General features: G+C 39.3%; 1 protein-coding gene across 1 annotated transcript in view; it reads left to right on the forward strand.

Annotated features, from left to right (window-relative positions):
* Positions 1 to 685: 685 nt before the first annotated feature.
* epha10 (EPH receptor A10) overlaps positions 686 to 12,925 on the forward strand; it is a 191,967-nt gene continuing 179,727 nt past the window's right edge. The window contains exon 1 of the mRNA XM_087786137.1: positions 686 to 750. Coding sequence (XP_087642263.1) covers positions 687 to 750 — 64 coding nt within the window. The 5' untranslated portion in view covers position 686. The remainder of the gene's footprint in view (positions 751 to 12,925) is intronic.

The following is a 12,925-nucleotide window of genomic DNA, read 5'->3' on the forward strand; positions in this document are numbered from 1 at the left end:
CTTCTTCAGGTTCTTCATCTGGTTCTTCATCTGGTTCTTCTTCTGGTTCTTCATCTGGTTCTTCATCTGGTCCTTCATCTGGTTCTTCTTCTGGTTCTTCTTCTGGTTCTTCTTCTGGTTCTTCATCTGGTTCTTCATCTGGTCCTTCATCTGGTTCTTCTTCTGGTTCTTCTTCAGGTTCTTCATCTGGTTCTTCATCTGGTTCTTCTTCAGGTTCTTCATCTGGTTCTTCATCTGGTTCTTCTTCAGGTTCTTCATCTGGTTCTTCATCTGGTTCTTCTTCAGGTTCTTCATCTGGTTCTTCATCTGGTTCTTCTTCAGGTTCTTCATCTTCTTCATCTTCATCCTGACAAAAGACTCGCGCGAGTCTCCTCCTCCTCCCGCGCGCTCCACCTGAGATCTGAGGACGCGTCTCCGTGATTGGTCGAGCCCCCGGACCTCCTCCTGCGCATGCTCAACCCTCATTGCTGCCGCTCGCTGTCAATCACGGCTCAGGCCCCGCCCCCCGAGCTCTCAAATACACGCGTGCGGCCGCGAGCCTTCACTCCAGCCTGCGAGCGCTCGCGCGACTGTTGCGTCTGTACTGCGTCCGTGCGCGTCAGTGCTGCGTCCGTGCGCGTCCGTGCGCGTCAGTGCTGCGTCCGTGCGCGTCATGAGCAGAGACCCGCGCACACGGAACCGCGAACATGGATCTTCCGCTTCTTTGGATGTTATTGTTGAGACTTTTGCAGGAGAGCGGCTCCGAGGAAGGTACGTGCTTTTATTTTGAAAGGATGATCACCGTCAGTGAGAACTCGAGTTAATCCTCGTGTCATAAATACACACGGATTAAAGTGACGCCAGGATTGAAGAGTGAGATGGAGAAGTGAAGAAATAAACTCTTTTCTTCTTCTTTTCTCCTTCATTCTCTTCTTCTTCTCCTTCACTCTTTCTTTTTCTTCTCCTTCACTCTCTCCTTGAGTGACACATGAGTTCAAAGGTCAACACATCAGGTCCAGTGAAGTTCAGACAAAAATTCAACTTTGATTCTCAACATGTTTGTAAGAAGTTTTGTGTTTAAAAACATGATCAACAACATCCTGGTCAGTCAGAGATCAAAGTTCATTTGATTTATTTTCACTCCTTCATCGAGTCGATCCCAGCTACTCAGGGTTAGAGACGGAGGACTCAGAGACGATCACACGTGTTTCATTGTTGAAAACATTATTTAGGTAGTACTTGTATTTACATGTTAGTATTACTTCAACATGTTGTTGTTCAACATGTGTATTTAGGTAGTACTTGTATTTACATGTTAGTATTACTTCAACATGTTGTTGATCAACATGTGTATTTAGGTAGTACTTGTATTTAGATGTTAGTATTACTTCAACATGTCGTTGATCAACATGTGTATTTAGGTAGTACTTGTATTTACATGTTAGTATTACTTCAACATGTTGTTGATCAACATGTGTATTTAGGTAGTACTTGTATTTAGATGTTAGTATTACTTCAACATGTCGTTGATCAACATGTGTATTTAGGTAGTACTTGTATTTAGATGTTAGTATTACTTCAACATGTCGTTGATCAACATGTGTATTTAGGTAGTACTTGTATTTACATGTTAGTTTTACTTCAACATGTTGTTGATCAACATGTGTATTTAGGTAGTACTTGTATTTACATGTTAGTATTACTTCAACATGTTGTTGATCAACATGTGTATTTAGGTAGTACTTGTATTTACATGTTAGTATTACTTCAACATGTTGTTGATCAACATGTGTATTTAGGTAGTAATTGTTTTTACATGTGAGTATTACTTCAACATGTTGTTTATGAACATGTTTATTTTGGTAGTACTTGTATTTAACATGTTAGTATTACTTCAACATGTTGTTGATGAACATGTGTATTTTGGTAGTACTTGTATTTACATGTGAGTATTACTTCAACATGTCGTTTATGAACATGTTTATTTTGGTAGTACTTGTATTTAACATGTTAGTATTACTTCAACATGTTGTTTATGAACATGTGTATTTTGGTAGTACTTGTATTTAACATGTTAGTATTACTTCAACATGTCGTTTTTGAACATGTGTATTTTGGTAGTACTTGTATTTACATGTCAGTATTACTTCAACATGTCGTTTTTGAACATGTGTATTTTGGTAGTACTTGTATTTACATGTAAGTATTACTTCAACATGTTGTTTATGAACATGTGTATTTTGGTAGTACTTGTATTTAACATGTTAGTATTACTTCAACATGTCGTTTATGAACATGTTTATTTTGGTAGTACTTCTATTTAACATGTTAGTATTACTTCAACATGTTGTTGATCAACGTGTGTATTTTGGTAGTACTTGTATTTACATGTTAGTATTACTTCAACATGTCGTTTATGAACATGTTTATTTTGGTAGTACTTCTATTTAACATGTTAGTATTACTTCAACATGTTGTTGATCAACGTGTGTATTTTGGTAGTACTTGTATTTACATGTTAGTATTACTTCAACATGTCGTTTATGAACATGTTTATTTTGGTAGTACTTGTATTTAACATGTTAGTATTACTTCAACATGTTGTTTATGAACATGTGTATTTTGGTAGTACTTGTATTTACATGTTAGTATTACTTCAACATGTCGTTTATGAACATGTTTATTTTGGTAGTACTTGTATTTAACATGTTAGTATTACTTCAACATGTTGTTTATGAACATGTGTATTTTGGTAGTACTTGTATTTACATGTTAGTATTACTTCAACATGTCGTTTATGAACATGTTTATTTTGGTAGTACTTCTATTTAACATGTTAGTATTACTTCAACATGTTGTTGATCAACGTGTGTATTTAGGTAGTACTTGTATTTAACATGTGAGTATTACTTCAACATGTCATTTATGAACATGTTTATTTTGGTAGTACTTGTATTTACATGTTAGTATTACTTCAACATGTCGTTTATGAACATGTGTATTTTGGTAGTACTTGTATTTAACATGTGAGTATTACTTCAACATGTCGTTTATGAACATGTGTATTTTGGTAGTACTTGTATTTAACATGTCAGTATTACTTCAACATGTCGTTTTTGAACATGTTTATTTTGGTAGTACTTGTATTTAACACGTTAGTATTACTTCAACATGTTGTTGATCAACGTGTGTATTTTGGTAGTACTTGTATTTACATGTTAGTATTACTTCAACATGTCATTTATGAACATGTTTATTTTGGTAGTACTTGTATTTAACACGTTAGTATTACTTCAATAGATACATATTTCAGTCGCTACGAACAATTGTGTTGTTGCTTCAGAGACGACCTTTGACCTCCTCAGTGATGCTGGATTTTTATCCGTTATAAACACACAAGATCCTTCCTGCAGCACAAATACACACACACATATATACACACATTACACACATATACACATCACACATTACACACACACATCACACATTACACACACACATATATACACACATTACACACATATACACATCACACATTACACTCACACATACACATCACACATCACACACACATATATATACACACATTACACACATATACACATACACATCACACATACACACACACACACACATATATACACACATTACACACATATACACATACACACACACACACACACATATATACACACATTACACACGTATACACATACATATCACACATACACACACACACACACACACACGTATATACACACATTACACACATATACACATACTTACACACACACATCACACATACACACACACACATATATATATACACACACACATATACACATCACACATTACACACATATACACATCACACACATCACACATACACACACACACATATATATACACACACATATTCACATCACACATACACACACATATACACATCACACATACACACACACACATCACACATACACACACACACATATATATACACACACATATACACATCACACATACACACACACACACATATATATACACACATATACACATCACACATATATACACATCACACATTACACACATATACACATCACACATACACACACACACATATATATACACACACATATACACATCACACATATATATACACACACATATACACATCACACATCACACATTACACACATATACACATCACACATTACACACATATACACATCACACATACACACACACACACATCACACATACACACACACACATATATATACACACACATATACACATCACACATTACACATATATACACTTCACACATTACACACATATGCACATCACACATACATACACACACACACACACACACATATACACATCACACATTACACACATATACACATCACACATACACACACATATACACATCACACCTACACACACACACACATATATATACAACCATTCACACACACACTCATACCTCAAGTTCGACCTCTGTATGTGTTTGGACTGTGGGAGGAAACCGGAGTGTCCGGAGTAAACCCACACACGGGGAGAACAAACTAACTACACACAGTCTCCACCTGGACTGGAACCGAACCAACAACCTTCTTGCGCCCCCTGGAGTCCGAAGTGTGCGCCAATGTAAGTTCTATGTAGAACCAAACGACCAATCGCGTGGTTGAACGAGCTTCTTTTCCCTCCTTTTCTCCGGGATATTGACCAATCACAGTTGATCAGGAGCTTCCTTTGGAGCATCATCCTGTGTTTGATCTGAGACAGAACTACCTATGATAGGTATGTATATATATATCTTCATCATCTTCATCATCATCTTCATCATCATCATCTTCATCATCATCATCATCATCATCTTCATCTTCATCTTTATCATCATCATCATCATCATCATCTTCATCTTCATCTTCATCTTCATCTTCATCATCACCATCATCTTCATCTTCATCATCTTCATCATCTTCATCTTTATTATCATCATCATCTTCATCTTCATCATCTTCATCTTCATCTTCATCTTCATCTTCATCATCACCATCTTCATCATCTTCATCATCATCATCTTCATCTTTATCATCTTCATCATCATCATCATCTTCATCTTCATCTTCATCATCTTCATCTTCATCTTCATCTTCATCTTTATCATCATCATCATCTTCATCTTCATCATCTTCATCATCTTCATCATCATCTTCATCTTCATCTTCATCATCACCATCATCTTCATCTTCATCTTCATCTTCATCATCATCATCATCTTCATCTTCATCTTCATCATCACCATCATCTTCATCTTCATCATCATCTTCATCTTCATCTTCATCATCTTCATCTTCATCTTCATAATCACCATCATCTTCATCTTCATCATCTTCATCTTCATCTTCATCTTCATTATCACCATCATCTTCATCTTCATCTTCATCATCATCATCATCTTCATCTTCATCTTCATCTTCATCTTCATCATCTTCATCTTCATCCTCCTCCCTCCATGAAACGCTCTCCTCCCTTCAGGACACGTTTCTCATCCTCTGGTCCTCAGCACTAACACACCTTGGCATCTCATCGGGATCTCATTTACTTTACCTCCTCCCCCTCTCCTCCCCCTCTCCTCCCCCTCTCCTCCCCCTCTCCTCCCTCTTCTCCCTCTCCTCCCCCTCCTCCCCCTCTCCTCCCCCTCTCCTCCCCCTCTCCTCCCCCTCTCCTCCCTCTTCTCCCTCTCCTCCCCCTCCTCCCCCTCTCCTCCCCCTCTCCTCCCTCTCCTCCCCCTCCTCCCCCTCTCCTCCCCCTCTCCTCCCCCTCTCCTCCCCCTCTCCTCCCTCTCCTCCATCTCCTCCCTCCCTCCTCCATCTCTCCTCCCTCTCCTCCCTCTCCTCCCTCTCCTCCCTCCCTCCATCCTTCCATCCTTTCTGCAGCAAGCTGAGGAGTGTGTGCAGGTGGCGAACAATGGAAGTGAGAGAGTGAATGATGGAGGGAGCAGCAGAGGTTCTAGTATCTGCAGCAGAATCTCACTCTGGTCTGGTGTGGGACTCGAACCCAGGGAGCATCAAAGAAAAGAGTTTTGTCCGTGACATGAGTTTCTCAACTGGAAGATTTAAGCGTGACGTCGGACAGTTGCTCCAAGAAGTATAAGTTCAAGTACTGATCGAAGTATTGATCCATCCTCGGATCGATCCAAATATCTTGAACATGTCATGGGTTCAAGTGTTGATCATATGTTCAAACAAAATAATAAATGTTTCTCACACCAACATAAACGACACTGAGGCGTCCATGAGTGAACAAGATGAGGAGCTGGTTCAGTGTGTGTGTGTGTGTGTGTGTGTGTGTGTGTGTGTGTGTGTGTGTGTGTGTGTGTGTGTGTGTGTGTCGCACACACTTGTGTATCTCTGCGATGGTGTTAGTCACTCATGGATCCACATGTGCTGGTGTAGCTAGTGATGTGTTCATGTGTTCATGTGTTCATGTGTTCATGTGTTCTTGTGTTCATGTGTTCATGTGTTCATGTGTTCATGTGTTCTTGTGTTCATGTGTTCATGTGTTCATGTGTTCATGTGTTCTTGTGTTCTTGTGTTCATGTGTTCATGTGTTCTTGTGTTCATGTGTTCATGTGTTCATGTGTTCATGTGTCCATGTGTTCTTGTGTTCATGTGTTCATGTGTTCATGTGTCCATGTGTTCTTGTGTTCATGTGTTCTTGTGTTCATGTGTCCATGTGTTCATGTGTTCATGTGTTCATGTGTTCATGTGTCCATGTGTTCATGTGTCCATGTGTTCTTGTGTTCATGTGTTCATGTGTTCATGTGTTCATGTGTCCATGTGTTCATGTGTTCATGTGTCCATGTGTCCATGTGTTCTTGTGTTCATGTGTTCATGTGTTCATGTGTTCATGTGTTCATGTGTCCATGTGTTCATGTGTCCATGTGTCCATGTGTTCTTGTGTTCATGTGTTCATGTGTCCATGTGTTCATGTGTTCATGTGTTCATGTGTTCATGTGTCCATGTGTCCATGTGTCCATGTGTCCATGTGTTCATGTGTTCATGTGTTCATGTGTCCATGTGTTCTTGTGTTCTTGTGTTCATGTGTTCATGTGTCCATGTGTCCATGTGTCCATGTGTCCATGTGTCCATGTGTTCATGTGTTCATGTGTCCATGTGTCCATGTGTCCATGTGTCCATGTGTTCATGTGTTCATGTGTCCATGTGTCCATGTGTCCATGTGTTCATGTGTCCATGTGTTCATGTGTTCATGTGTTCTTGTGTTCATGTGTTCATGTGTTCATGTGTTCTTGTGTTCATGTGTCCATGTGTCCATGTGTCCATGTGTTCATGTGTTCATGTGTCCATGTGTCCATGTGTCCATGTGTTCATGTGTCCATGTGTTCATGTGTTCATGTGTTCTTGTGTTCATGTGTCCATGTGTTCTTGTGTTCTTGTGTTCATGTGTTCATGTGTTCATGTGTCCATGTGTCCATGTGTCCATGTGTTCATGTGTTCATGTGTCCATGTGTCCATGTGTCCATGTGTCCATGTGTTCATGTGTCCATGTGTCCATGTGTCCATGTGTTCATGTGTCCATGTGTTCATGTGTTCTTGTGTTCATGTGTCCATGTGTTCATGTGTTCATGTGTCCATGTGTCCATGTGTCCATGTGTCCATGTGTTCATGTGTTCATGTGTCCATGTGTTCATGTGTTCATGTGTCCATGTGTTCATGTGTTCTTGTGTTCATGTGTTCATGTGTTCATGTGTTCTTGTGTTCATGTGTTCTTGTGTTCATGTGTCCATGTGTTCATGTGTTCATGTGTTCATGTGTTCATGTGTTCTTGTGTTCATGTGTTCATGTGTTCATGTGTCCATGTGTCCATGTGTCCATGTGTCCATGTGTTCATGTGTTCATGTGTCCATGTGTTCATGTGTTCATGTGTCCATGTGTTCATGTGTTCTTGTGTTCATGTGTTCATGTGTTCATGTGTTCTTGTGTTCATGTGTTCTTGTGTTCATGTGTCCATGTGTTCATGTGTTCATGTGTTCATGTGTTCATGTGTTCTTGTGTTCATGTGTTCATGTGTTCATGTGTCCATGTGTTCACGCCTCTTAAATGACACCACATTAAACATGTTTATCTTCAAAGCTACAAACGTTTCTTCCACACGAACCCCGACTGAACCCATGACCCTCATTCAACTCATCAGTAATCAATACAGTTTGTTCACGACTGTTAACATCGACCAGCTGCGACAAACACTGTTTGTTCACATGTTTTATGTTGACGTGTCATCATGTCAACAGCTGGAGGTTCTAGTGAAACCTGGATCTTCGCTCAACAGTTGATTTCAGACACTTGTTGACCAACATAAACAAGTTGTTTCCTCGAGTCATGAGGCGGCGCCTGGTTTTATGTGCATTTATACAATATAGCTGTGAAAGGATTGATTTAATACAGATCTTCCATCAAACATGTTGATGCTCAAGAGTCTCGCAGTCGTACCTTTGATCTTTATTTATCTTTAATTTATTTATTGATCGAACAATCGCCCAAACGGAGGTCACGTTGGAGTCGAACACAAATGTTGACGCCTCCAGTGGACGTTTATTTAGCAGAACATCATGAATATTTAGAGTCGACGCGACCAATCAGATCTGAAGGTGAAGCTTGTTTGTGTGAGATTTTCTCTCCGGAGAGTTTCAGCAAATATTCATCTATTTTAAGGCTTTACGACGTATATCGCAAACTATCCACATCACGATATCATCCCATGTGATATATATGTAAACATGTAATCATTTATATTTTTATTGTATAAATCAAGCATTTCTTAAATACACACTTCGACCAATCAGTGTCACGTTCTGTAAAGTTGTTAGTTTGTACTTCTATGTTGTTGTTGTTTACGTCTCCGTCCGTCTGTGAACTGTGTTAAGCTCGGTTGCTATGACGACGCTTTAGTATATCCAGTGAAGTAATACTAACTTATGATCTAGTCAAACACTAGTGATCCAATGAAGTAATACTAACTTATGATCTAGTCAAACACTAGTGATCCAGTGAAGTAATACTAACTTATGATCTAGTCAAACACTAGTGATCCAGTGAAGTAATACTAACTTATGATCTAGTCAAACACTAGTGATCCAGTGAAGTAATACTAACTTATGATCTAGTCAAACACTAGTGATCCAGTGAAGTAATACTAACTTATGATCTAGTCAAACACTAGTGATCCAGTGAAGTAATACTAACTTATGATCTAGTCAAACACTAGTGATCCAGTGAAGTAATAGTAACTTATGATCTAGTCATACACTAGTGATCCAGTGAAGTAATACTAACTTATGATCTAGTCAAACACTAGTGATCCAGTGAAGTAATACTAACTTATGATCTAGTCAAACACTAGTGATCCAGTGAAGTAATACTAACTTATGATCTAGTCAAACACTAGTGATCCAGTGAAGTAATACTAACTTATGATCTAGTCAAACACTAGTGATCCAGTGAAGTAATACTAACTTATGATCTAGTCAAACACTAGTGATCCAGTGAAGTAATACTAACTTATGATCTAGTCAAACACTAGTGATCCAGTGAAGTAATACTAACTTATGATCTAGTCAAACACTAGTGATCCAGTGAAGTAATACTAACTTATGATCTAGTCAAACACTAGTGATCCAGTGAAGTAATACTAACTTATGATCTAGTCAAACACTAGTGATCCAGTGAAGTAATACTAACTTATGATCTAGTCAAACACTAGTGATCCAGTGAAGTAATACTAACTTATGATCTAGTCAAACACTAGTGATCCAGTGAAGTAATACTAACTTGTGATCTAGTCAAACACTAGTGATCCAGTGAAGTAATACTAACTTGTGATCTAGTCAAACACTAGTGATCCAGTGAAGTAATACTAACTTATGATCTAGTCAAACACTAGTGATCCAGTGAAGTAATACTAACTTATGATCTAGTCAAACACTAGTGATCCAGTGAAGTAATACTAACTTATGATCTAGTCAAACACTAGTGATCCAGTGAAGTAATACTAACTTATGATCTAGTCAAACACTAGTGATCCAGTGAAGTAATACTAACTTGTGATCTAGTCAAACACTAGTGATCCAGTGAAGTAATACTAACTTGTGATCTAGTCAAACACTAGTGATCCAGTGAAGTAATACTAACTTATGATCTAGTCAAACACTAGTGATCCAGTGAAGTAATACTAACTTGTGATCTAGTCAAACACTAGTGATCCAGTGAAGTAATACTAACTTATGATCTAGTCAAACACTAGTGATCCAGTGAAGTAATACTAACTTATGATCTAGTCAAACACTAGTGATCCAGTGAAGTAATACTAACTTATGATCTAGTCAAACACTAGTGATCCAGTGAAGTAATACTAACTTATGATCTAGTCAAACACTAGTGATCCAGTGAAGTAATACTAACTTATGATCTAGTCAAACACTAGTGATCCAGTGAAGTAATACTAACTTATGATCTAGTCAAACACTAGTGATCCAGTGAAGTAATACTAACTTATGATCTAGTCAAACACTAGTGATCCAGTGAAGTAATACTAACTTATGATCTAGTCAAACACTAGTGATCCAGTGAAGTAATACTAACTTATGATCTAGTCAAACACTAGTGATCCAGTGAAGTAATACTAACTTATGATCTAGTCAAACACTAGTGATCCAGTGAAGTAATACTAACTTATGATCTAGTCAAACACTAGTGATCCAGTGAAGTAATACTAACTTGTGATCTAGTCAAACACTAGTGATCCAGTGAAGTAATACTAACTTGTGATCTAGTCAAACACTAGTGATCCAGTGAAGTAATACTAACTTATGATCTAGTCAAACACTAGTGATCCAGTGAAGTAATACTAACTTATGATCTAGTCAAACACTAGTGATCCAGTGAAGTAATACTAACTTATGATCTAGTCAAACACTAGTGATCCAGTGAAGTAATACTAACTTATGATCTAGTCAAACACTAGTGATCCAGTGAAGTAATACTAACTTGTGATCTAGTCAAACACTAGTGATCCAGTGAAGTAATACTAACTTGTGATCTAGTCAAACACTAGTGATCCAGTGAAGTAATACTAACTTATGATCTAGTCAAACACTAGTGATCCAGTGAAGTAATACTAACTTGTGATCTAGTCAAACACTAGTGATCCAGTGAAGTAATACTAACTTATGATCTAGTCAAACACTAGTGATCCAGTGAAGTAATACTAACTTATGATCTAGTCAAACACTAGTGATCCAGTCACTCGTCTCTTTCAACCTCCTTTGTTAAAGCAACATATTATAAGAACTTTTCATCTCGTCTCAGTTGTTTTCTTAGAAGATCATGAACTTCCAAACAAACCTGTCCGTCTTCACCGTATGCTAACGAGCTAAGTTGTTAGCATCATTTATAAAGTGTTATGTGTGCGTCTTCACCGTATGCTAACGAGCTAAGTTGTTAGCGTCATTTATAAAGTGTTATGTGTGCGTCTTCACCGTATGCTAACGAACTAAGTTGTTAGCATAATTTATAAAGTGTTATGTGTGCGTCTTCACCGTATGCTAACGAGCTAAGTTGTTAGCGTCATTTATAAAGTGTTATGTGTGCGTGTACAAGGATTTATTATTGATTTGGTGATATCACGACGCGCCGGCGGCTCCTCTCTGATGTCGCTCAGTTTCACAGGAAACCGATGCAAGTGAGTCTGAGCGTTAGAAGAGATATTTTTATACCATCATGTCGACACAGAAGCAGAAATAAACAAAAGGAAAATATCATCTTTTCCTTCTAAACCCTCGGACGTCACTACTGTACTCATGGCTACATTTTTAGGTGAAAGAAAAAAATATCGCATTAATATTGAATATCGCAGATATTTCTAATATCGTGCAGCTGTATTTATATTGATCAGTATTTCTTTGTCATTTCATTGACATTTTCATAAAAACATTTGTTTCCTGGATCAATAAAAACATCTTCACCAGTTGAATCCATGTGTAACAACTGAGGATAAAAACCAACTAAAAATCGAGTTTTAGTTTGTAAACTCTTGGCGTGAAATCATTGACGGCTCGTGAAAATGCCAAGAAGATATACCAGCGAACTAACAGCTCTGAGCTTCAGAGACAAACCTGTTGTTCTTCGTTCTCACGAACGTTTGTTTTTACCTCCTGCGTGTGAAAGTCGTCGTTGGCAGAGCTCAGTCCCAGAGGGAAAGAAAACAGTGTCTGGACAAGAGCGGGTCAGAACTCTGTCCTCGACAGGGATCAATGGGGACTAATGGTGATTGACGCGAGATTTCCTCGGCGGCTTCGGTGCGACCGCCGACCTCTGCGAGCGCCGGAGGTCGGCGGCCATTTGTAACGGCGTCGGTGTCTTTGTTGACGCCTCAGGGATGGTCGCGGGTTCGCTGGAGGAGAAAGAACATTAATAGTCGGAGGATGAGAGGTGTGCCGGGTCAGCGTCCGCGACCACGGACCACGGAGTCGCGGAGCGACAGAAGGGAAATTGGACGGCGGCGGGAATGTGTCGAGGAACAGTGAACCGCCGGCGTCACTTCCATCCACGCCGTCGTGTGTCGTCACGAGTCGCTGTAACGCTCATCATGTACCGGCTCCACATCTGGCCGACGGCTCGCGGGTGTTAAGAACAGGATTCCAGGGAGTCCCGGAGCGATCACTTGACTCCTGGCTCGACACTGATGGACGATGCCGGGCCGGGGGTCGGAGGATGCGAGTGGGAGGTCCGGGCGGCGGAGGAGTGGGTGTTGGAGGTGGAGCAGGTGCGAGGCTCAGCGTGGACCTGACCGTGGGCAGCTGGCGATGATAGATGAGAACATTCCAGCTGAACTGCAGCTTCTAATTTGATTGATT

Source organism: Callionymus lyra, chromosome 3 (assembly GCF_982586985.1).
Source record: "Callionymus lyra chromosome 3, fCalLyr1.hap1.1, whole genome shotgun sequence".
Taxonomy (NCBI): domain Eukaryota; kingdom Metazoa; phylum Chordata; class Actinopteri; order Syngnathiformes; family Callionymidae; genus Callionymus; species Callionymus lyra.